Source organism: Patagioenas fasciata, chromosome 14, assembly GCF_037038585.1.
Source record: "Patagioenas fasciata isolate bPatFas1 chromosome 14, bPatFas1.hap1, whole genome shotgun sequence".
NCBI lineage: Eukaryota > Metazoa > Chordata > Aves > Columbiformes > Columbidae > Patagioenas > Patagioenas fasciata.
The window spans coordinates 4,158,878-4,183,434 of NC_092533.1; the positions used below are offsets into that span (position 1 = coordinate 4,158,878).

General features: G+C 45.4%; 1 protein-coding gene across 12 annotated transcripts in view; it reads left to right on the forward strand.

Annotated features, from left to right (window-relative positions):
• The window catches only part of LOC136107712 (serine protease inhibitor Kazal-type 5-like), a 119,498-nt gene that overhangs the window by 88,046 nt on the left and 6,895 nt on the right, over positions 1 to 24,557 (forward strand). For 7 of the 12 annotated variants that reach the window (XM_071814670.1, XM_071814677.1, XM_071814669.1 and 4 more), the window contains 10 exons: positions 12,028 to 12,091; positions 14,525 to 15,570; positions 16,741 to 16,766; positions 17,820 to 17,947; positions 18,456 to 18,522; positions 20,149 to 20,276; positions 20,444 to 20,495; positions 22,823 to 22,953; positions 23,541 to 23,622; positions 24,134 to 24,201. In XM_071814670.1, the coding sequence (XP_071670771.1) occupies positions 15,513 to 15,570; positions 16,741 to 16,766; positions 17,820 to 17,947; positions 18,456 to 18,522; positions 20,149 to 20,276; positions 20,444 to 20,495; positions 22,823 to 22,953; positions 23,541 to 23,622; positions 24,134 to 24,201 (740 nt within the window). In that variant the 5' untranslated portion in view covers positions 12,028 to 12,091; positions 14,525 to 15,512. Of the gene's footprint in view, positions 1 to 7,273; positions 7,370 to 12,027; positions 12,092 to 14,524; positions 15,571 to 16,740; positions 16,767 to 17,819; positions 17,948 to 18,455; positions 18,523 to 20,148; positions 20,277 to 20,443; positions 20,496 to 22,822; positions 22,954 to 23,540; positions 23,623 to 24,133; positions 24,202 to 24,557 lie in introns of all 12 variants that reach the window. The other 5 variants (XM_071814671.1, XM_071814675.1, XM_071814676.1 and 2 more) reach the window with 5 other exon arrangements.

Below are 24,557 nucleotides of genomic sequence, written 5' to 3' on the forward strand. Positions count from 1 at the left end.
TGGCATCTGCTTTGAGGTTCTTGCTGCCAGGCTTAGTAAAGAGGCTTAGGAGTGCTCAAACCAGGGAAATAAATCTGCAGCACCTCTTATCAGAAATAATGGATAGTAGGCTTCAAAGGAAGAGGAAAAATCTTTGTTTCGTAGCCTACTTATGTGTCTGGTCTGACTGATTCTCAACTGTGTGTCTTTGTTACTGCTGTAACAGTCAGTAGGAAAATAAATAGCAACTGATATGTCTAGGAATAGATCTGGCGAGTGGGTGGGACACCTCCAATGATGGGGAAGCTCTTCAAAGGGAGGAAACATCATCTCCACCTGGGCTGCTGCTGCGGGCTGCCGAGGGGCAGGGCTGCGGCTTCACCGGGAGAGCACGCGGCTGCCCGAGGGGGATTTTTATGGAGCAATCACAGTAATTAGCACGCACAAGTTTTTCCACGTACCAAACATTGTGGAGGGCAGTAATTCAGCCCCGTGCTTGTTATTGTAGTGAGTATCGGGCAGGACTGTCCTGGGAATTTGTCACATCGCAAGAGGGGGGAGCCCATCAAAGTGTCCTCAACTTGCTGATGTTGGCCTGCCACCCTGAAACAAAGGTCTGATGAAACAGCATTAGCCAAGCTGGCCACTAATGAGGGTAAAAGAACATCTGGAGCTAGGATTTGTTTATAGCTCTTTGTTTTGTCATTGTTAGGGAGACAGAAGAGGAAGCACTGCTTGAAGTATAAATTGTGGCATCTAAACAAAGGACTGACATCTGGGTGTGATTTGGGATTTTGTGTCCTAGGAATCTCCTGAGGTTTAATATACAAAATTGTAGCCCGAGATGCTGGCAATCCACCCTGTTTCAGAAGGTTTAGTGTCACTTCAGGACAGGGACAAAGACGCAGCCCAGATGTCTAGACCGGAACTGGCATTGGCTGAGACCTGAGAATGTCCACACCAGGTGGGAGCCTGTGCCAGCTTGGGATAACTCCTGTACCTGGGTCCTGGAGCTGACCATGGTTGGCTGTGGATGCCGAGGGGAATAAACAGAGCAAGCACAAAGTAATTCTTTCTGTGATAAAGCTTCATGTGGTTTAGGGACTTGCCAGCCAGAGGCTGCATCTCCATCATCATATTTAATAGCCACTGATGGACCAATCCATGAATTTTTTTAACTGACTTTTGACTCCCTTAATGTATTTGGCATCCACAACATCCTGGGGTGATGAGTTCCACAGTGCAGTTAGATCATATGGGGAAGTAAAAAAAAACCAAAACCCTTCCTTTTGTTTTTTTAAACTTACTATATGATAATTATTTAGTCTCTCTCAATTCTAGTGCTATGAATAATCCTGAACAACATCTACTTTTCATTTTCTCGAGTTCACTCCTGGTTTTGTGGACTCTGCCACAACCTCTGTAACCTGTTTTCTACCATAAGAGTTGCTGTGAGTTTATACAAAAGCCTTTTCTATTTCTGTTCTTCTCTGTGGCCAGGAGAGGGGATCTCTGTGCCCTGTCTGGCTCCCAGCATCCCTGTTGGGATGATGATGTGGAAGGCTGCGGTGCCACAATTGTGCAGAATGATGCAGCTGAGCAGACCAAGCAGTCGTACAGCAACGTGATAGAAATAATTTATATTCTCTGTTTCTTAACAGTTCCTATCTGGTGCTAAACCTTTCTGATTGATGCTCAACAATGAGGTGACATGTATTTGTGGCCATACCCAGAGTGTCTCCACAATACAGCCCCTGACAGTGATTGCTAATGTACAGCTGTAATATGCAGGTATTGTATAGCTGGCTTTTCCCCCTGTCTACATTTTTCAATACTGAAATTTGTCTGCCACTTTCTTGTCCAGCCACTGTGTCATGAGTGACTGATGCTTTTCTCTCAGTTGACTTGAAGCTTTGAACTCTTCTGAATCATTCCATTTGTCCCTTTGCTAATCACCTTTACAGTCATGAAAAGCTGAGCTGCAGAGATTCCTCTTGAGTCTCACCTCCGCTGGGAGAGCTGACCTCTTATTACTGTTTTCATTTTTAACCATTTTTAACTCAAAGAAGCTTCTCCTTTGCTTTATGGTACATTACATTCTTCAGAAGCCTTTTTTGAAGATGGATCTTGAAATTTGTTCATTAGAAACAGAAGTTCATTGTGTCAAGTGGTGCCGTTGCTTGCCCACACTCAAAGGGATTGAGACAGGACTTGCCTCTCCGAAAGCTGTGATGAATCTTCCCCAGTCTGTCGCTTCTTTCTGTGTGTTTACTACATTACTGTTTATATGAACTTTCCTCCCTTTCTCCCAAAAGTGTGGTGCGGAGCTTGAGCTGGGTGATTGTGTGTTTGAGCTCCTTCAGTGCTGGTGGCAGGGGTGGTAGTCCTGAGTGTGGCTCTGTGTTACTGGAATCTATTGGTTTATTGTGGATAAGTGTTAATTTAGCCTTTCTGCTGTGGCGTTATCTTCCTTGGAGGCTCTCTTAGCCCTGTGATTGTGGAATCTACAAAGTGGTTTTTTAATTCATGCCTCTGACGTGGAAAATTCTACTTAGAACCTTTGGTGTATTTTGGCACAGTTGCAGATTTTACGTTTTAGATTTTGCTTTTACATTTTCATTATTTGGACAGTATTTCTACTTAGAAAGCCTGATCTTACTGTTAATTGTCCCACTTTGTTAAGCATGCTAGCTTTTTATTCTAAATTCTTTTCCCTTAAGAAATGCACATTTACTATAATGACTTCTTCAAATAGTCTTTGCACCTCCTGGGTGTGTGTTTCTTTACTGGGTTTTCCTTTTTAATTTTCTTTGAACAAGTGCCTGTTTTCAGTCAGCTCCCTCTTCAAGCTAAACTTACAGGAGCAGCTTTGCAAGGCTCCCTTCAAGATTCAGTTTTAAGGTGCAAAGAGCCACTGGCAAGACATGTGAAGTCAAACCCACTAGGTCCTGGGTGCTGCTCAGGACATGCTGAAGAAGAGGGTCTATGCTTGAGAGATCAGATTGCTGCTGGAGGGAGCAGTAGTTTTGTGTCTTACATGTAGATGTCTTTCCCTCCTGCTAGTTACCCTATTTGTACAGGAGATGAACATCTTCCATTGTTTGTGCTTCTCTCCTCTTATATCCATCACAGCTTCACTCATCTCCCTTGAGGTTCTGCAGTCGTTACCCTGTTCTGGATGGGTGGGTGATGCAGTAACTAATACTGCGATGTCTGGGACTGCAAACCCAGAGACTGTGGCACTTGTTGATGTAGTTAACTCGGTTGTGCTCTTTGATAAGCTCTCCTTAATGCATGCCTTGGTGCCCAGCTCCTCCCCCTGCTCAGCCGGCTCTCATTCCTGTATAATTCGTCCCCACTCATTACCATGTCCCGCTGCTTATCTTCCCCACGCCAGGTTGCTGAGGTGCTGGTTATGTTAATAGCCCTGTCTGAAACCAGGGCGCTGCTGTTCGCTCATCTTGCTTTTGAGAGCTTTAGCGCTTGGATACAGGTGCATATGTGGCGTCTTGTTCTGTTCTCCCTTTCTCAGCAGGCCCAAGAGAGATCTGCTGGGACTGCAGTCTGTTTTCTCTCTGACTGTTTTTGGCTTATTTCCTGTCTTTTTATTCAAGGATACAAAATTTTCATGACTTCTCTGCTGGAGGCTTCATTTTCCCAAACCACATGTCTTGTCAAACTGTTGGCTTTCCTACAATATTGAGTTTAAAAGACCTTCTTGATGTCAGTAGGCCTGATCCATTTTCATTTGGATTTTGTACCTAGATCTTTACTGGTATAGATTCTACCTATTCAAGCCTGCCTTCAAGATACTATATTCCAAACCTTGCAATGACTCTGGATTTCATTATAGGGCACTGGGGGAAGTGTTTCTGAGCATGTTACTGAATTGGTCCTGCCCATTAGCCTGCTAGCTAATAGCTACATCTTGTCTTCAAGATGGTTCTCTCCATCTTGCAGTTGTGGTGACCGTGTGGACCACGTTAGGAGTTTCTATTGCTACAATGCTCGGCACTCTGTCTCTGAGGTCCATGGGCACTGTTCACGACGTGCAGACCCCAGGGATCTGGTCATGGCCAGCTCTAACACACATGTGCAAATCTGTCCCCCTGGGTCTGTGCAACAAACCTAGTGCAGCTCAAAGGCTCAGCCTGGACCCTCTGTTCAGGCCTTGTGATCCCATCAAGATGCCCTGAACAGGATGATCATCTGAAAAGGGTCTTCAGGCATCCACTAAACAGGGATAGATTGAGTAAATGATTCCCTTGAATGGTATCATAATGAAGTATAAATGCTTAGACTCTTTCTTCTTTTCATAGGGTTTTTGCTCCTTTTCAAGGTGGTTGCTTTTTTAGAAGTCCTACACGTATCTAGCAAGAAGCTATGAAGATGTCTTCTGTTCCTAGGCAAAGCTTAACTGCTTGTCCTTTTGCTTAGAGGCAAAGTGAATCACTAAGACCCTGTCACTTAGCAACTCAAAATCCCACCCATTATGTTCTTGCCATAAATTCAGTGTCCCTTGAGTGGAATGTGCTGTGAATTCTGGGCAATTCCACTAGATCTCATAGTCTAAGCATCCCACACAAGCCTGAAACGTAACCCCATGCAATGCAAGTGCTCATTCTGAGTGTGTTTAGGATGTTGCGGTGATTTGCATGCATTTAAAAGTGAGATATTTTGGTTTTATGTGAAATGTGTACTATAGAAAAGCTTGAGAATTTAACTCACCTCAACTTTTTTTTTTTCTGGAATTGACAGTGAACAGAAAGTGGGTACCAGGACCATTATAACCATGGTGTAGTTTATATGTGTTCAGTTAGGACAAAATATTACAACAAAAGTTGCCCTGGTTCCTTAGTAACTGAGACTTATTATTTGTCTGTTATTAATTAGACCTTCAGCCTGAAGATAAGCTAATTATTTCAGATGTCAGCCTAATCTCTAGGAGAGCATCTTCAAAAGCATGTGGGAAAAAGCCTAGGGCATATGGATATGGAGTTTTTCAATTTTATTTGATGCCATAGTTTGAAAACAAAAAATGAATTCCATTTAGCTGCTTGCTTTTGTAAACCTGGTGATGGATGTGGCTTTTAAGGTGGGATTTAAGCCAGTTAGCTGCAGTCAGAGTTGTTTTGAGTTAATCCTTGTTTCACATAGAGCGGTGACTTGTCTTTTAACCTTTCTTTCAATATGTGGATTCCTCTGGATGTCTCCCAGGGAACGTGCAATTCCTTAAAAACAATTCCTAGTAAGTGTGTTATTATGTATTTGATGGAAACTGCTTTTCTCTGTTACCTCTCACAAACCATATAGCAGCAGTCCAGAGATTCCCAGATACTCATGGATCTGAGGCAGAAAACCTCTGGATAAAATAGTCTTGGCAAGACATTCAAACTAGACTGAAAATTCACTTGTGACATGGGAAGCCCTGGACTGCTCTTCCCCTGCACAGACCCTGACACCGTTAAATGGTCACCCTTTGCTTCCAACCCAATGTCACCCCATTGTGGCCTCTAGCTTTCGGATCCTGTTATTCCTCTACCAGACTGAGGAACCCATTAGCTGTGATAGGCCAATCAAACATCATCTAATTGATCTAGTGATGTGGTTACTAGTGACAACAGGCAGATGAACTTGATGACCCAAGAGGTCCTTTCCACTTCTGTGCCCTGTGGAGGCAGAGCAGTGTTAATGCCGGAGTGAATCACGGCGTATCTCTGTCCCACATCTTTGGAAGCGGGCTCTGTGGCATCTCCAACAACTCTGATTAACAAAGCAAAGTGTGTTCCCTAAACTCAAAACATCAGGCAAAACAGCCTGTGGGACCAAACATGTAGGGCAATGGCTACAAGAAGAAAATAATATTTGGATGCTGGAGTTGTATGCTGCAGCTGGTCCTGAACCAGTGATGGGTGGACAGACCTTCTGGACAGGCAGCAACTTGCACAAGGATGAACCTCTGCAGTGAAGGCAACTGGATGGTGTGACAGGGATGCAAGTGAACATGTAACAGATTCAGAAGCGAGAGAAAGGAATAAGACTCTGCAAATGCAGCAGACCTTCATTGCTTCAAGCAGAGACTGGGTGAAATGAAGAGGGAATTCCTGAGGCAGCAGCTGATCCCCTGCTCCCCATCCCCAGGGCTCTGTTGCTGGGCTCCCCATTTCAGTCCTGCAAAGGGGAGGTCTCCTTTTTGGTTCACACTGTGTGTAAAGTGTAGTCACATTTGTACAGATGTTCTTGCATACAGCACGTGGTCTGTGGCATCTTCAGCTTCGTGGTGACCTCTCACAAAATGTGCAAATGCGAGCTTTATGTAAACTACTAAATTCTAGTCAGAAGGCACCATTCATGCAGCTCAAATGTTGGATTATGGACTTATTTTCAGTTGGGAAACAGAGTGAATACCGTCCCAGCCATGGAAGGAACCACAGGCTGGCAGATCCCAGGAATCCACCAGTAAAGACAGTGTTGCACCATCATGACCAAACAGTTGGAGTATGTTCAGCCAAGACAGTGAATGTTTTAGGACAAGGTGAACACCCTTAAGAGCTTGGGTTCCTTTGCTGCATGCTGCCTATGCAAAGTTTTATTAGTTTTACCCTTATAAATAACAGTGATTTGGGTCTTTCCCTGGCAGTGTTTCAGCTCTGGGGTGCTCTTCATGTCTGCCACATGTCATTCCCATTAGCTGATTTGCTAATCAATCACTGCTGGTGAACATGTTGCTTCCCACTGCTGTCACGAAGCATTTGTTAGCTGATCTGCTCCACCGCTAGACTGGTGACCTGGCTGCGATGGGGTGCTTATTAAGGTCAATATGGGTGCACAGGCTACTGTGTTGTGTGAAACAGTGTTATTAAATGCAAGTGAGAAGCCACAGGTAGTTAAAGGTAATCAGGTGAACCTCAGGGCTTCTCACAATGACCACATTCCTGCTGCAGGGATAACAGAGCTATGTGTGTGGAAAAGGCATGGTTTATAACAGTCCTTGGGGAAATAGGCTGTGTTGCATGTGTGCTGAACTCCCATGAAGTGCACATTCTTGAGAGGTAGACAAAAGGACTCTGAGGATGGTTTCCAGTGGCTGAGGGAATGCTTCACGTAGCACCAAACAGGATGACGAAACCCAGAAGACCCATAAACTCTTTGGGAAAGGTTTCTCCACACTTTTATGTCAAGTAAGTGGGAGACCAGAGAAATGTAGAACAAAAAGGGGATTCAGGAGTGTAGGTGCAGTCCCTGACGATGTGGAGAAAGAATATGGTTCATTCTTCTGTTCTCTCTCCTCCAGAAGAAAAGCTGAAAAAAAGACCAAGACTGCTGTGGCAATCAGCCATACCTGTTGGAGATGCTGGAAGATGCCTTTAGGTCTGTAAATTACCACTTGGTGAGTGTTTAGCACTCCTTTTGGGAGGCACGATCTGTAGCTGTAGCAAAGTCCAAAGGCAGGTCGGACCCATGGGATGGGCAGGACCTGGGCATGGTGGTCTCCGGCTCACTGGCCATGTGGCCAGATGCTTGAAGGGATGTTTCTTTAGCTTTTGCGTGGCTTCGAGCAGGGCCAGAGCAATATCTTAGCGTGAGCAGAGCTGCTGGTGTCTGTCCAGAACGCACTGTGTCGACAAGTCCTGGTGCTAGACGCTACCAAGTGCTTTGCTGAGGGATGTTAATGCCAGAAATCTCATGTTTGTGTGTAAGGGAAGCTGTTCTAGTTGGAATTGGTCACAGTGTCCTAGTACTGTTTCCAGAAAGAGCCTGACAAACACTCCCACCAGAGCACAGGGATTATTAGTTCAGTAGCAAACATATTAACTGAAAATCGGGTACCATCTTGCAAGGAATTTGACTGCAGACTCACGCTCTGGAGTGTTTGACCGGGTTGCAAAGAAGCAAGCTCCAGGGTTGCACATTGCTTGCGCAAAACTTGGGTTTTGGGGTGTGAGTGGAGACAACTGAGCAGTGAGCACTAAACGGAGATGGTTTCTTTAAGTGTGTTAGACCTAAAGTGATCCCCAAAACCCTGATTCACTTCTGGTGATTCCTCTTCCCTCTGAAGCAGTGAGGGTTGCGCCATTACCTTTGATAAGGCTGAACTACTCCTTTAGCAACTGGAGTGATGCTACTGAAGGTAACAATGTTATTTGACAGCACACCTTCATTTCTCATAAAAAAGTGTTTAAACCTTTTTAGATCTCACATAAAAGGACAAGCGTCCTCTTGCTCGTGTGCTGCCACATCATCAGCATGTTGGGGAAGGGTTGTACAGAGGCTGAAAAGTAATAATTAAGGGTACCGTGTAGCATTCTGCAGCTTTCCATTTAAATATAAGGGATTTTGACCAAATGCAAATATCCATGTCAGTTGTATGCTCTGCCCTAAATTTGGGGAATATGGAAGGAGAAGCAGAAGATGATGGAAAATCTGTTCTCATGCAAACGTTCTACTTGCAGTTGTAGTTGCTTTTTTTTTTTTTTTTTTTGAGAAGTTGATAGTTTTCTGCGGAATTTATCCATATTGCCTTGCAGTTCTACTCACCATCCATGGCAGCAGGTGCCTTAATTACCTCCTACAGGGCAAAGAAATTTGGGATCCAATCTTCCCATAGGTTCTTCCAGAGGAAAGGCCAGTGCCTTGAGTGATCACGTGCATGGCTAAAGGTGCCTGCCATCAGGCTGGCTGTGGGATAGGGTAAGGATCAGAGCTTCTTGGCACAATTAGCAGAGTGGGGTGTGGTGATACTATAATCTAAGGGCAACCAACACCCACAGTAGGCATGTTTTTGGCCTCCTGCTGTTACTGCAGCAATGGGTACTGGCACTTGGGCCACCACACCCTGCGGCCAATTCTGACACTATAGAACCTTTGCTACTGATAAAACATAAATAATAATTTTGCAGAGAGAAAAACACTGTCCTTGCCCCTTGTTCAGGTACAGATGGCTGGTGATGAGGGTTCTTGGGTGACATGGAAGGGCTCGGCCCTCACTGGAGGGCAGGTTCTTGGTACCCCTCATTGGAGGGACATTTACGAAGTCCAGCTGGCAGCACAGGATGGGGCAGTATTGCTCATTTGGGTCGTTTTGTGCCGCATAATCCTTGGCACCCTGCACTCATAGGCTGTCCCGGCACTCCTTTCACTGTCCACAGGAAAATAATCTCGGGATGGATTTTTCTTCCTCTGTTGAAATTCTGCTGTTTCAGCAGCCCAGTGACAGTCATTGTTTTTTTGTTTCCATGTGTGAGTTGAAGCCAGAGTCAGAAAAATTTTTACTTTGTCCCTGAACAATGGGGCTGTATCTTTTGTATTTTCTTGTATTTTGACTCCAGCTTTTCAGCTGGTGTGCCATGCGCTGCTTCTGGCTCAGCAGAGCCTCAAAAATACCCTCACTGAATCCGGGCAGTTATGCAATGCTGCCCACGAGGTAAAATTCCTTTCTAACCCCTGCAGGTGATCAGTTTACACCCTGAATGATGAGATTTTGATTACTCTTATCTGAGCTACAAATACTGTTAATGGCAGTGTAATTGGTTAGCTCTGGTAAAGCCCGTCAAAGCACGGATCTTGGTGGCCTTCTGAGGCTGCAAGTCCTCTGAAACTCCATGGGATGTCGTGGTGCTTTGCCATGGTATATCCTTTCACTGTGCAGAAGTTACTTGCTGAGGCCTTGTAGATCAAAACCCAAGTCCTGCCATCTCCAGCCTAACAATTTTTAATTGGGAAATACTGCCCTGGAAAGTGTTGACAGTAGGAATAGCAGGCTGCTTCCCCAGAGTTGGCAGGGAGAGCTTGTTGCTTTGTTGTTGGATCTCCCTCTGAATGCAGAGACTGGTTCCAACATCCCCAAACCCACATGGCACTGGTTATAGTGTGGGGAGCAGCTTGGCTCTCCCAGCAAGTGTGGTTTCCCGGGGCAGCTTCATTCTTCTGTGAATAAAAGTTGTTGAGTGGTAGGGAGGCTCCTGGCTGGAAGGTGAGACCTTTCCATGGGCCAGGCTGAGACCTCTGGGTGGAATGAAGCTGGATGGTGTTAAAACTTGGATACATCTTTCTCCTGGATTCTTCTGACTTATATTTATATTTTTCTGTATGTGAAATACATTTTTTTTTTTTTAAATCCAATTCAGCAATAAGCCAGAGCTTCTTGTACCCTTCAACCTGACGGGAGGAGAGAAGAATTGGTAAGGTGATCAGTCTTCAAGGCTGGGAGAGATCAACAGGACCAGTTGGTATGGTATGCCATGCAAACCAGACCGTAGATGATACCAGTGATTCCTATACCAGGCCTGCCCAAGAGATAACATTGTTTTGACTTGTGGGAGGATCTCTCGCATCACAGGGGTGAGTTCCAATATAAGACCAAAGATGAATAGACTGAAATAGGTGTGACCCAGAGGATAATGTGGCCTTCTGCATCTTAATGTGCCCATCTGTGAAATGCAAATAATGACAGGGGAACCTTGTAGGGATTCATTAGTCCTTTGAAGATGGCATGTGTTACACGCTATTATTGTGAATTTCCAAAGTTGGTCTCATCCCTGCCTTTTGGACATACACCTCTCGCTGTTGCTCACTTCCTGATTCATTTCCCCCTCCTCCCCAGCACTGTCAAGCTAAGTCAGCAGTGGCAAAAACCCGTCCAGGACAGTCAGGCACATGTCACGATGTCTCATGGCCTGGGAAGGGCTGTGAAGGTGAGGCACATGTTCTGGTTTCTAGCACAGAGTGCTGGAAATTGCTGTCATTGCATTGAAGATGTGATAAGGAGACCCAGGACCTTTTTGTGTTGGGGAGCGTACAGATGGCGTGTAAGACACTGCATAAGCTAAGATGCTTTCTGTGACTTTTAAATCAGAGCTCAAAAATGGATTTGGGCAGGAAAGGAAATCTGGTGATGGTGAAGGGCATGACCCGTGAGACACTGAGACAGAGGATCATGCATTAGATGCTAGATTTAGTGGAAGTTGTTAGATGTTCTCAGTGCACAGAGATTTCTGCAAAGTAACTGATCCAAATTAATTTTATCTACATTCTTTCATTTTGAAGCAGTGAGTGCACTTGGCACAGGCTTTTTTTTGTTTGTTTGTTTTTCGGTGTGTTTTGTTTTTCAATTAAGCTTGTTGCCATGGTCTGGGCATGTTTCTGAAAAGCTTTTTGCTGAGGGTCTGTGTGCTCTAGGACACACAGGACTTGCTGTGCATCTGATTCTGAGATAGATGAAATCCTGTCATTCCTCTCCTTGCCGCTAGCACTCGCCCTCCTTAGTAAGCCTGTAGAGGAGAAATAGTGCTCCAGGATGCTGAAAGTTAATGTTATCCACTGCTGCATTTGCAAAGATGCAGCCAGGTGGTGTGTAGAGTCAGCTGCTGTGCTGGGCTGGGAGGTGAGTGGTCCTTGGGAAGGACTTTTCACTGGGCTGGACAGGTGGAGCTCTGCTTCGAGCTCAAAAAGCTTGTCCTGACTGAAAGAAAAGGATTGTGGTGTAAACCTTTGGTACCTATGGTGACAATGAGATGTCAGGATGACTAAGGCTTGTTTCCCTGGAGATCTGGGAGGCACTTGCTTGAGAGCTGCAGCAGCAATAGGTACGAACAGGGGAGCTCTGAGTCATCTTGCTATTGCAGTCCAGAAACTCAAACTCATTTCACTATCTTGGGGTTGACTGGCCTGTTGGCTGATCAGCACCTGGGTTTTGGTCACAGAAGCGCATGCAAGCGGAAGAGCTTTGTCCAGTCTCATGAACCTTGTTCTTGCATGGGATGTGTGTGGATGAGGTGTCTTCCAAGCTGCACTGAGGAGATGGGTGAGGCTTGCAGCTCTTCTTGCAGGAGATTCTAGCCCAGGGTGAGTGCATAACTGGGTGTCTCTGAGGGGCAGGAAGACACCTTGATGTGGTGTTTGCCAGCAGAGATGGGTCCTTTTCCAAGGCACTAGGCAAAATGAACAGAACAGACCCTCACTGTGGGCAGCACTTATGCAGATGCAACCCAAAAGGTGATGTTAGCATGGCAGCACAATCATCTTCCCTTGATGTTTTGTATTTGACAGCTGCAGATGAACCTGAAGTTTGCTGCAAGGGGCTGTGTGCTGCTGAGAGACTGATTAAAAGTGGGTAAGTGTCCTTGAAGCCCCTGCATTTTGACATGTCTCACTTTGTGGGTGTAACTCATGAAACACTGCTGAAATTAAGAGTTAGGGACTCTACTTTGGCTGTGAAAGAAAACACCATTTACTCTGGGTTTCCTTTGTGAAATATGCCAAACAACTGTGCTGCTTTTAGCCCTGAGGATCTCTGGGTTATGAGAGGGGTGTAGTGGTGGGTTGGAAAGAGAATTTTCAATGTTTCAGAGAAATTAAGTGTTCAGCAGTGGTGCTGATGAGGTTTGTCTGAAGGGGAAGAAAGATGGTAGCACCCAGCAATGATGTTGGGTAAAGTCCCCTTTAAAGAAAAACAAAACCAAACAACCAAAACAAACCTCCAAAAAACACACCCTGGAAACAAAACAAATCAAACAAAAAAAACCAACAAACATGCCCCTCAACAACAACAAAAAAAGGCAAAAAACCCCCCCTGCAAAACAAACAAACCAACCCAAAATCCCAAGGTGATACTAAGCCCATTAGAAAGAGGGCAACCTCATCTTCAAAACAGTGCCATGTCACTAAAGGGAAGAAAAACAGTTTTCTGAGTGGGCAAAGAACCTCCAATGTTGTGTATCTGTAGATACATTCCTGTGCATTCGTAACCTATGAAAACATAGAAACATCAGGAAACAGGAGAATTATCATAGGAAAGGAAGTGTAAGCATGTTCACCACTAATTGGGATGTGAATCATCTGGCTGCTTATTGGACTCCTTTCCCCATTTTCCTTGAGACCCTGAGGATGGAAATGGTCAATGTTCCCTTTGACTGTGTCCAGCCTGGCTGGGTCGCCATAGAACTTTCTCCTTAGGCCTCATCATGACCTCTTGACTTTCTACCTGACAAGAGTTTGTCTAAATTTCATGTAATCCTCCTGTTTCCCTGTCCATTTTCCTAGTTGCTCCTCCATGATTGTTTTTATTCTGCTTCCTGTTTATCTAGCAGAACTCAATAGAAAATGCATCCAGTGAAAGCTGTCCTATCAAGCATAGCAGTGATATATGCTGTTTATTTTTCCAAAATTTTAATCAAGATATGAACAAAAGGGTCTCTTCTAATATCTCTGCTTGCCCTCAGCTGCTTTTCTCAGTGGCATATTACTTTTCAGTTGTCTGGCGCTATTTTTATATTAAGATTATCAAGGTGCTGTACTAAACCCACTGCTAAAGCATCAGGATCATCTCTCCTACGGACCTGATTCTGCAATACAAACTCCTATGGAAAATAATGGGCTGTTTGGATTCCAGTGCAGGACTGAGACTTTATTGTATAAATCCATTAATAAAGACAATCAAGTGAGTCAGGCAAGGTTTATGTTTAATATGCTCTTCCTGTCATTCCTCATTATTCTGCTCAGGTTTTCTTTTTGTAACTCAAGCACACAGGATCAAATCCTTCAAACTATATGAGCCATATGGTTTTGCAGGATTCTCCCTGACCCCTAACATCACCTTTCATACCATTGACAGTTTTTGAGGAGGTTGTAGCTATGTAGTAGTAATTGGGAAGGAAATCCCTCTTGTTTGTTTTGAGTTTTGGTACTGGACATGGTTCTGATTTTGGCTTCTCCCACGTGTTGGGGTGAGTATAACTGGGGACGGGGTGCTGCGGTGGTGGGATGATGGGAGTGAGCTGCAAAGGTCACAGGGCCCATTTGGGGTCAGGACCTGGGTCTCTCTCCTCTTCCTTGGCTCTGCATGTCCAGGCTGGGAGCTGCTCTCACCTGGCCAGCCTGACCGTGTCTGGCACCTGCTTTACTTCCATCAGAAACAGGGTGGTCAGCCAGCTGTCTTAAATCAGGGAGTTGTTTCATTTCTCTATAGGAATAGAGCTTTTGGAGAAAAAGAAAACTTTAAAACCAAAAGCCATTTAAAAATGCGTTTCCCCTCCCCATACCCAACCAGCAAGACATTCTGCATCAGGTTAGTTTTATCATCTTCCTGTCAGCCCCCCCCTCATTTCATGCCCAAATACACATACAGAACAGCTCTTCAGATCTGCCGTGAACCATCTGCATGTCCTTGGCCAGCTTACCTCTCTATTCCAAACTCTTCACTGTGAACCTGCATGTGGTTTCCCTTTGAGTTGAAAAGAGACATTAGGGATGACCACAGAGCAAATTGAGACTCTAGTTACTTGGCTTTGGGTCCAGTTGTACACACTGACTGTTCTGATCTGAGAAATGTGACAGCAATTTATTACAAGGGTTTATAGCTGAATTGAGCTGTGTTGGCCTGTCTGGCCAGACACATACGTCATGTAGAAGTATGTTTTCTTCCTCAGATGGTGCTGACTTGCCTGTGCTCAAGCTTCTCATTGCTCTGGTCTGCTCGACTTTCATTTATCCACCTGTTTCAAACCTTACAAATGACTTCTTTCTCCAAATTCTCTCCTTTTCACAGGAGAACAAGGCACACAGCTTCTTCCCACATAAATCACATTCCAGAACTTCGATGTCATCTGTAATTTCCTCTCTCGAGTCTTCTGAGAAACCATGCACAGGTTGACTACCTTCATTTTTATCTCTTCTTTGCGAGACATCTGAGCAGAGCTACCGTGCTGGACCCTTTAGCATCAATAGCAGCATATCTGTGAGCACTGATTTGTTTGAAGAGCGATATCTATATCAGGGGTGTCAGACTAATTTTCACTGGGGGCCACATCAGCCTTGCGGTTGCCTTCGAAGGGCCAAATGTAGTTTTAGGTCTGCATAAATGCATCTACTCCTACACCCCTGATCTATATGGTCTGCTGGGTCCCATGTGGGCAGGGATGAGGATTCAGCAGTAGGGTTTTCACATTAGCACAGCTGCTCTGTGAACTGTAGCAACAAACTCAAAGAGTTTTAGCAATGCCTCAAACTTAATACTTTTCAGCCTTGCCTGAATGCTTCTATTCATGTTCATACTGGGCTGCTTTAATAAAAGCAGACTGACTTCTAGAGGTCTTGAGTGACCTGGCCCTCCTGTTGTCTCTGCTGGAGCCAAGTTATCAAAATCCTTTTGTCTGTTTTGAGGTATGAAGGGTGTCAGGGGTGTGCTGACTGGGGCAGCTCTGTCTTATGAACCACTCCAAAGATGGCAAGAAATCCTCTGGCTGTGTGGGGAAACTGAAATGATCAATTTATAATTTTTCTTACCTTAACAAAATACAGGGAGTGACTCAAATATGTCCCATCCTTATGGAAATTAATTGTGTTAATGGGATCATTAGAATTCAGAGCTACTGTAATCAAACTGGATTTTGCAGCTAATTATGGTTCTTGGGAAGATTATGTCATAATGAGGGCGGAGAATTTGGTCATCTATATATATGTGATCTGACCTGAGCCCTTTCTTTGTGTTTGTTTGAGCAATGCACTAATAGAGTCAACACAGGCAAACAGCTGCCATGAAAACAGAAGGTGCTTCGGTGGTCCTTGCTCTGGCATTTTTCTGCTTCTTCTCAGGTTAGTAACTTCTGGTGTTCTCTGTGTTGAAATCTGGGACTGACAGAGGACACAGCCTGGGACCTCTCCCGAAGACAGTGAGATAGAGGATTAGGGAGCCCTTGTTCTTTAAAAAGTATAGTGGCATAAACAGAAGACAATCATTTTTTACTGTACTACTTGATTTGATGTAAAACATTCTTGATAACGGCTTTTCCTCTCGCATGTGAAAATGGTGAAGTTCCACTGGTAGGTGAAAGTATCTGTTTTTAGTGAACAGTTTAAGAACAACTGGAAAAAAACCAAAACAATCCCCCAAAACCAAACCACAACAAAAAACCAATTGTGTAAGTGGAGAAATACAAATATCCAACCAGACCGAATTTTTGCGTAGAAAGCCTGACTTTGAACAAAAGTGTAATACAATTTTTGGTAAATTCAGAAAAATGGGGATTTCTTGTCAAGTCTCTTACTAAGGAATGTATTTTTGTATGGCTACAAGAAGAGAGGCTTTGGGTGGGGGTTTAGGCTTGATGCAATGGTCTTTCACTTTGTTGCCTATTTCTATTGAAAAAGAACTAATGGTGGATTTCTTGATGGTTCCCTGTGATGCCACTGGTGTAAGAGAAAAGGATGAAGTGTGTTATACCAGCTCTAAGGGGCTTAGAAAGAAACTTATCAGTTACCCACCTGGTGGCTCATTAGTTTGGTAATTCATGTGAAGTACTGCAAATGCAATGGGCCTTGAAAAGTAATTTGAAGGTTTGGACAAACATTGATATTATGGGCTAGCTCTGGTATCCTAATTCTATCTGAAGATGAAGAAAGTCAAAAACATTTGGGCAAGATTAATACCACTACCAGGGAAGTGGGGTAGAATAATAAACGGTTACTGAATAATCTTTGGAACTTGGATTTTAAGCCTGAGAAAAGTAACATGGTAAAGGAGAACATAAAGATGCAAAAAAATGGATGTGCTTTTGCATTTGAAAGACAAAACGTGCCATGTTCCAGAAAGTCTTTAATGCCTAGTCCTTTCTATTGGTGTGCAATAATGCATTGGATTAGCTTTTATCTAGAAGTATTTGGGTGGATTAGGAAACCGCATCAAGTATTTTAATGAAATGCTTTTGATTTAAAATTTCCCATCAAAGATTTTGTATGGTTTCATTGTTGGTTTTTCTGTCACAGATGTTGCCTGCCAAGCTTCGATTAAGGCGAGTCCAACCTTTTCTTTTCTGATTCTCCTTTTGTTTTGTCAACTACACTGCTTAATGCGTGCTCTGAGCAAAGTCATTTAGATGGACTCTATCATAATGCTTTTTCAATGATGGAAAAAACCAGCAAATTTCTCCTTGTTTAGAGACAATAATTTTGCAATCCAGCAATGGATCCAGCTGCCAGTGTCAGTTTGGTGCGCTATGCTGAGCATATACCCGAACAGCTCTGGGCTGGAAATCTCATGAGATGAAGTTAGAAGTGGCATGAACTGTATTTCCACTGATATTTCAAAATTCTGCTTCTGATCCAGCAGAAACTCTTGCTTCTGATAATTCCCAAGTTTAATAATTAAAAGAATTAAGGAAAGTCCTTTGAGTCTCAAGGAATTACTTGATTCAATGACTGAGAAGTCCGCTCCATTCACATTTTAATGAAACAAGCTCATCTCTCCTTAATAAAGACCCTTTTGGAAAACATAGTAGCCAAAAATAACTAAATGGTTCATTGACTCTCCCTAGTCAGCATTTCAGTTACCCAGCAGAAGAGGCAATTGGTTGCTGCAGCATTACACGTTATTACTGCTCTGCACCCTAAGAGGATCGTACTTCTCTGTGCTTTGCTCTTGCACCTGAATTGCTCTTCAGTCACTCTGGTTGACTCATTACTCTTGCATCCTACTGGCACTTCTAGGGCTATATTTTCTGCTCTTGACTAACTTTATAATGTAGAGTCCTCCCCTGCAGTGAGTAGCAGTTTGCAGCTGTATGCAAATTAAGTAGGTATTCTTTTTCCTCTGAATAATGGCCCTTGCAATGGGTTTTGAACTCCTGTCTTTTATGCCTTGGGAGCCCTGAGTGGGTGCAGCCTGTACCACGTGTGGTGTGTGACGGGAGATGGGGATCGCGGCAGCCTCGGGGCTGATGTGAACGGGCTATTGCTGCTGATGGCATGTAGTCCACCCGAGGAGCTTAAATGTCAGCGAGCTGTTCTCAGGATCCCGATGGCCTCCGAGGGAGCCTGCACTGATTGTCCTCCTCTGTGCTTTTCAGAATGAGTGCATGAAAATTTGGTCGCTTCTGCGCAGTGGGAAGTTTTCTTGTCCCACCAGCAAGGAGCTGGTCAGGAGCCCGGATGGCAAAGCTGACCTCAACAAGTGCCTGATGTGCCAAAGGCTGATGTGAGTATCAGCTGTTCACTGGCTCCAGTGGCTGTCCTGCCCATCCACAGCGTGTCCTCTCCTCCTGTAGAAAAGAGCCCACTCTCAGGAGGCTCCATGGTGTAAAATCATAGTCTTGGGCCAGACGGACCGGTTAGTGGCTCTTCATCAAACCTATGAACCCAGCAGCTCTTCTCAACTCCTCACACAGAGAGAACATGCTGTGGGGTGTGAGGAGCAAATCCGGGCTGAAAACATACATGGATTGAGTACCATGTTTCTACAGATTAGTAGGATGGAAACACCTGGATGTTAGGCAGAGAGAAAGGATGGCAAAATGCCCCCAGTGCAGAGATGCTAAACACCCCAGATGTGTCTCACTGAGCCGGAGCCCCAGTGCTGGTCCGTCCTGCTGCCTTGTGCAATGGGGAGGTGGGGTTGGCAGGACTGGCCTTTGATCATCAGCTATTTTGTTTTTATGTCCGAAGACTGCACACTACCCTGTCACTCACGCCTCCCTTTCTTGCAGGGAAAGAGACTCAAAAGACAAAGGGAGTGGTGGAGAGGCAAACAGGAATGTGAACTCCTTGGGAGAGGTGAGGTGAAACATCGCTACCGAAGCCAGTTTTATCGGGTGCCGGGGGCAGGATGATGCGCTGGCATTGCGTCTCCTGCCTCTGACCCGCTTGCCGAGTGTGTTTCCTTGTCTGCGGCATGGGAAACACTGGCTTGGCCATTGAGAAGTGCCCAGAAATGGGAGCAGGGCAAGAATTCTCTGCCTCTGCAAGAGGGGTTGAAGGAGCATGAGGTTCTGTACCACCCACCAGCATAAAAGGAACCAAAACTCCTCATGGCCCCTCCCAGGCAATCTAGTCCCTATCGGGCAATTACTGACCCAGAACGTATGGCCTGTGCCTGGCCCAAGGTACAGGCTAAGGAGGATACCTGCCTGTTTATAAGGTCCATCGTTGACATCTGACAAATAATTAATAGCAATGATGGTGCGTGTGAGCTGTGACTAGGGTGGGGTGTGGGAGCAGACTGGCTCTAATTGTCCCCTGTTTATCTTGTTGATGCACCTGGCAGGTTTTTTTTACCCACAGTTGTTTTTTATAGATATGAGGCCTTTATGTGGAGGGACTTGGCTGTTTGAGCCTTGAGTTTTTATTCTAGATAGGAGTGAGTTGGCTTCCATCAGATAGTGTTGGCTGCAGTGATTTATTCTTTTTGTTGTACATCTTGTTAAGCAGGGTAACTTTCTACCTCTTGTGTGTCTGGGCAATTTAAAGGCTTTGGAAAGCATAGCTGTCCTAAGGGAGATATTTTTTTAAACACCTGACTTGGTAAAGTGTGGTCCTGAAGGCAGAAGGACAGTTTCACTGTATCAGGAGGAGACCTACACTGAATTTTTGTTCAGTATAGATTTTCTGTCTGACTTTTGGCAAGTAATTTTCTAGGCTTGACTTCCCTATCTGCAGAGCTGGGATAAGTTATCAAACTATCTCCTCTACACAACACGAGGGGAAAAAATGTATGATGTTGAAAGTGCTACATAAAAGAACCTAAAGACTTCACATGTAGCATGTGTTTCTTATGCTACACCCTGCTTGTGTGCCCTGAAAGTTATCGGAAATTGCTCAGAGGCAAGTAAAGACTGGGTTAAAATCCTTAATCAGGTTTTGCTACAAAAGCCTTTTGAGAAAGAGTCCTTTGGTTCAATTGATGCATAACGTCATGTTAAGTAGAAGGTAAAGATGCCCACCTCTAGCATTCCTGGGAATGTGAGGTGTGCATGGATTTATTTTTTAATGCCTGCAACTTCATCTTTTTACTGTGCATGGATTTTACAGTTCTTGGTCGTGTGTTCTCTCGTGAGAGATGAGAAAACTGACTTCCTCATTCAAAATTCACCGAGAAATTGTAGCTTTTATACTTAGAGCAGCACCTCAGGCCTTCAGGCAGGCTCTTGCATGTCTTATCTATTAGAAATAAGGTTATCCAGCATGAAAAAGACAAATCTGTTCTTCTAAACGTACTGATTTATTTGTTGTTTGGATGCTATATTTTAAGAGAACACAACAGGCAAACTATGGTCTTCCACTGAGTTATGCCTCAAGGAAATAAAACAGTGTTTGAAATGTAATTCTTTGGGTGGATAATCCTCTGTGGTTCTGTGGGAAATGCATGTCTCTGTGTCAGCCCTGCTTTTGGCATTTCCACAGGATGACTGCCGAGAGTTTCGGGATCTGTTCAAGCAAGGGAAACTTTCCTGCACCAGAGAAAACGACCCAGTCCGGGATTCCTCTGGGAAGCAACACAGCAATAAGTGCATCATGTGTGCGGAGAAGTTGTGAGTAGAGGGGAAAAAGAACAACCCCCTTTTCTGTTGAGAAAGTGGCTTCTGGAATGACTTGGCTGCCAATGGGATCACCTGCCCCTCCTGCAGCTGGTGCCAGCAAAACCTCTCGCTCCCTGGAGCCCCGTGGCATTCACTTTCTCATCTCGCTTCTCTTCCAGCAAAAGGGAGAATGAGCAGAAGCTTTCTAAAAACAGACAAGGAAAAAATGAGGTGAGATTAAAGTATTAAGTAGGTTAATATAAAACTTCATTGTATTTTCACCCAAGGTAAAGAAGAGGCAATATTATTCTGCTCAGTTCTGTCTCTGCTGATTTAATTTTGAGATCCGCTTTCCTTTCCCTCATTTCTTGTTCATACCATGGAATCCCGCAAGTAAACAACTTGTGCCTGGATGTTGTGGTCTGTCCCACTGACCCATGAGTGTAGGGACAGGCAAATCCCATCGGGGTGAGAAACCAGGTGTGCTACACTGTCCTGAAACCTGGCTCAAGGGTGGAGAAGCCAGTGCTGCTGAGGCTGCTAATTAGGTAAAAACGAAAAATAGGGGTGAAAGGGTCTATATCTGAACTCTGCAAGGCTCCGGAGATCGTTGTGTTCTTGGGGGAAAGCTCAGCCCTGGGCCTGTGGCTCAGTGTTAGCTTTTCTCGTTGGAAACACTGTTCTCACAGAGCTGCCATTCACCACCCTTGTCCTGTCACCCCACAACCACCATGTCCCTGCGCACTGATGCTATGCTGGCAAAAGCAGCTCTGTAAAGGGGGTAAAGTCACTTTCTGGCACTTACCTTTTGATTTCTGCTATGGTAGGGACTGGTGCAGTGCCCTTAAGCCTCAGTCTTGGGGATAATCCTGTTTCAGTGCTTTTGCTAATGACTTTGGCTCAAAAAAATAGAAGTATAAGTGAAATTTGCTGATGGCGAAGCTGGGAGGCAGCATCAACAGAGGAGGATCAGCAGATCACTCAGGACTAATTGGATAGTGCTGAGGTCTGGAGTAATAGAAACAAGATAAAATGTAATAACAGTGCAAGATGACACAGTCAGTGATTAACAAGAATTCCTGCTTGTCGGTTAGAAATGACAAAGGATAAGAAAGCCCTGCATTTATTAGTGGGTCAGGGATGTGACAGACCATGAAAAAGGCAAATGCAAGCCTTGGAAGTATTCAGTGAGGTTTTTGCAGCAGAGGTCGGGAAGTTAACAGAGCTCTAGAAATGCTAGTTCAAAGGGAGACTGTTTGAGAGAGGCTGCTAGGGGAAGGCAGATCTGTCTCGGAGGCAAAGGATTGGGGTGTTGAGCTGGGCTGGCTTCAGGGAATGAAGCACAGGAGGGCTGGGAGAGCTTTCCTGGGCTTGCTAGGGAGGGAAAGCATCACTTGAACTGCACAGGGGTGTAAAGGTGTGTTGGTGATGGGGAGAAGCAGTGAGGCTCCCAGTGAACCGCTCTGAATTGGGGTGCAATATTTATTTCTGATGAGTGTGATGCAACGTGGGTGCTGGGTGCAGCAGGTACAGGCTCATCCTGGGCTGGATCATCTCTCCTCCTACCCATGGCTTGGCTGGCTCTAGGAAGATGTGCGGCTTTGTACCATGAGCGTTTTGCCAGTGTTGTTCCAGTAGCAAAGCTGAGGAGCCAGGGGCTGAGGTGCCCCAGGAGGGATGCAGGACACAGTGCTGGGGAAATCCTCCCATGCCAGGGAGGACAAGGTGCTGGAAACTTCTGAGTGAAGCGGAGGATGAGGCCAGTGACCTGCTAAGGACCTTGATGCAAGCTGGCCAAAACACTCCTGTACACAAAATGGGCAGAAAACTGCAGAGGTTGAAACCTGTTTGTTTAAAAAAAAAAAAAGGGTGAGATTCAGTTACCTATCCTCTGTACTTGCTATTTTGGAATCTGCTGTTGTAGTGTCTGACATAATTGAAATTAGGGGGATTGAATGTTTACATCCACGTTATGTAACAGGGGCAAATTAACTTGGTTTCTGTACAGTGATTTTGAACAGGGAACAAGTTAATCATCTGTTCTCCAAACAACCTTCCACTGCTCATGGACTACTAAGTATGTTTGCATTGTGATTTTATGTTTTAACTGGTGCTTCTTGATTGGCATGTCCCAAAGTGTTGGTTTTGGGGGCACTACTCGCTTTGTAAATGGAATTATCTGAGCTATGATCTGGGAAAAGGCTTTGGCTGTGTATTAAGGATGCCGGGAGAAGTGGGAGGGACTTCATTACTGTATTGGTCACATCACCGGCATGCTTTGGATAGCCTGGCAAGGAGAATAATAATTAGTTGGACTGTAGTAGAAAACTCCCAACACGTGCTGTGCAGTCAGAGGGACCCATAATTTTTCTGACTCACTCCTCTGTTTATATACTAAGTGGTTGGTACTGCACACCCTCTCTCACCCACACCCAGGCTCTCTTGTGATGCGTTTGTGATGGTTCAATACATTCCTGGCAGGAAACCCCAGGTTTCTAAGAATCAGATCAATAAGGGAAGGAGGACAGGGTGCCCTAACCACTGCCCTCCTTCCGCAGGACAGCTGCAGAGAGTATCGCGCCCAGTACGAAGCGAGCGGACGACTGTCCTGCACGAGGGAGAATGACCCGGTTCGGGATTCCTCTGGCAAGCAGCACATCAACAAATGTCTCATGTGCGCTGAGAAGTTGTGAGTACAGCTTCCTCTGAGCAACAGCAGCAAAGAGGGAAACCTTCCGCTGCAGCTTCTGCCTGTGGAGCTGCATCTGGGTGATGCCTGGGAGAGAGTCCAGAATCCCAGCAGCCCTCCAGGAGATGCTCTGGCAGTAGGGCTCCAGCCACTGCCCCTCTTCCCACTTCCCTTCAGTGCAAAGGGCCCAGGGGCAGGTGAGAAGCAGCGTGGAGTAGAGGAGGAGAAACAGGGTTGATAGAGAGCAACCCCTTTTCCAGGGGACTGTCAGGTGCGGGTGGCTCCTGTGGAGTTTCCCACGTGTGTACTTTGCCTTCCAGATGCTCTCTCTCTCCTCCCATAGAGCATATGCAGGAGCAGCCCTGATATGAAAGCAGCCACCTGGATCCAGGATGTAGCGTACAGTGGGAATGGTGAGGAGAAGGGAGAAGGTTTAGGGGTGGGAATTAGAAACAGGACCACCAGGAACAGGGACTGTGGATGGGGAGGTGGTGCCTAATGGCATGATACTGACTTATGGGGCAGCCCCACCTGGTGGCACTCTCACTGCCATAGTGCTCCCTTTCCCTCTTCTCCCCTTCTTCCAGCAAAAAGGAAGCCCAAAGAGGTGGTCAGTCTGGTGGAACTGCCCAGCGCAACAAACCGCTCACTTCAGAGAGGACAAAGCAGGTGAGATGGAGCTTGGAGCCTGACCTGAGCTCAGAAAGGGGCTGGTGAGAGTCTGTGGGATCCTGGTGGCCAGGGACTGTCTGTGGTCAGCCTGGGGTCACCATGGTGCTTGGGATGCTGGAGCCAGCTAACAGTGGGGGAGAAGCAGGTTGGATTGTAAAGCCTCCCTCATTCGTGGGATGGACCTGAGTGTAAGCATACGAAGTGGGCATGTTTGGACCTGGCAGAACAACCCCTCTTGCTTTCCTAGTGTTTTGATGCTATATGTGAGCTGAAGGGCAGGTTCAGACTCTTCACAATCCTGTCTGCCCTCAGATGGTAACATTTGGTGGGTGTTAAAGCCTGTATGGAGCAAGCATCAAACCTGCTTTTCCAGAAACAGCCCTGTGATTCCCTGGGCCTGAGAGGAGGAGTGGGGAGGACAGGAGCTGCTTTAGCTTTGCTTCCTCTCTGGTTGTATAAAAACATTTTCTGTGCTTAGTTGTTAAATGTGATCCTGCCCCTTTTGCAGAAGAACTGCAGTGGTTCAGGATCACAGCAGAGCGTGAATGACAGACGTCCCTCCTCATCAAACAGAGGGTGAGTAGAGCAGTGCTTGGGGTGCCAGCCTGTCCCCTCAACCACCCCACAAGACCTGGCACTCTTTCTGCCCCATGTGGATTTTTCCTAGGGGTGATTAGGAGGTTAATTGGGTCAGGAGCGGTTCACCAGCACACAAGTGGCACTGTCTGGGATGGAGAATTGACCACTGTGCTGTTTGGTGCTCAGTACAGCACTTCTCCCTGTTGGCTAAGCCAGTGATGGTGAAGAGACATGTGGAGTGGGGCAAGATTCTGGTGTAACCTTTGCTCCTTTTTGTCCTTGACTCTCGTGTGTGTGAAGCACTAGTGATCACTGTGCTCAGTCTCCCTCAGGACAGCTTTGCCCAGCAAACC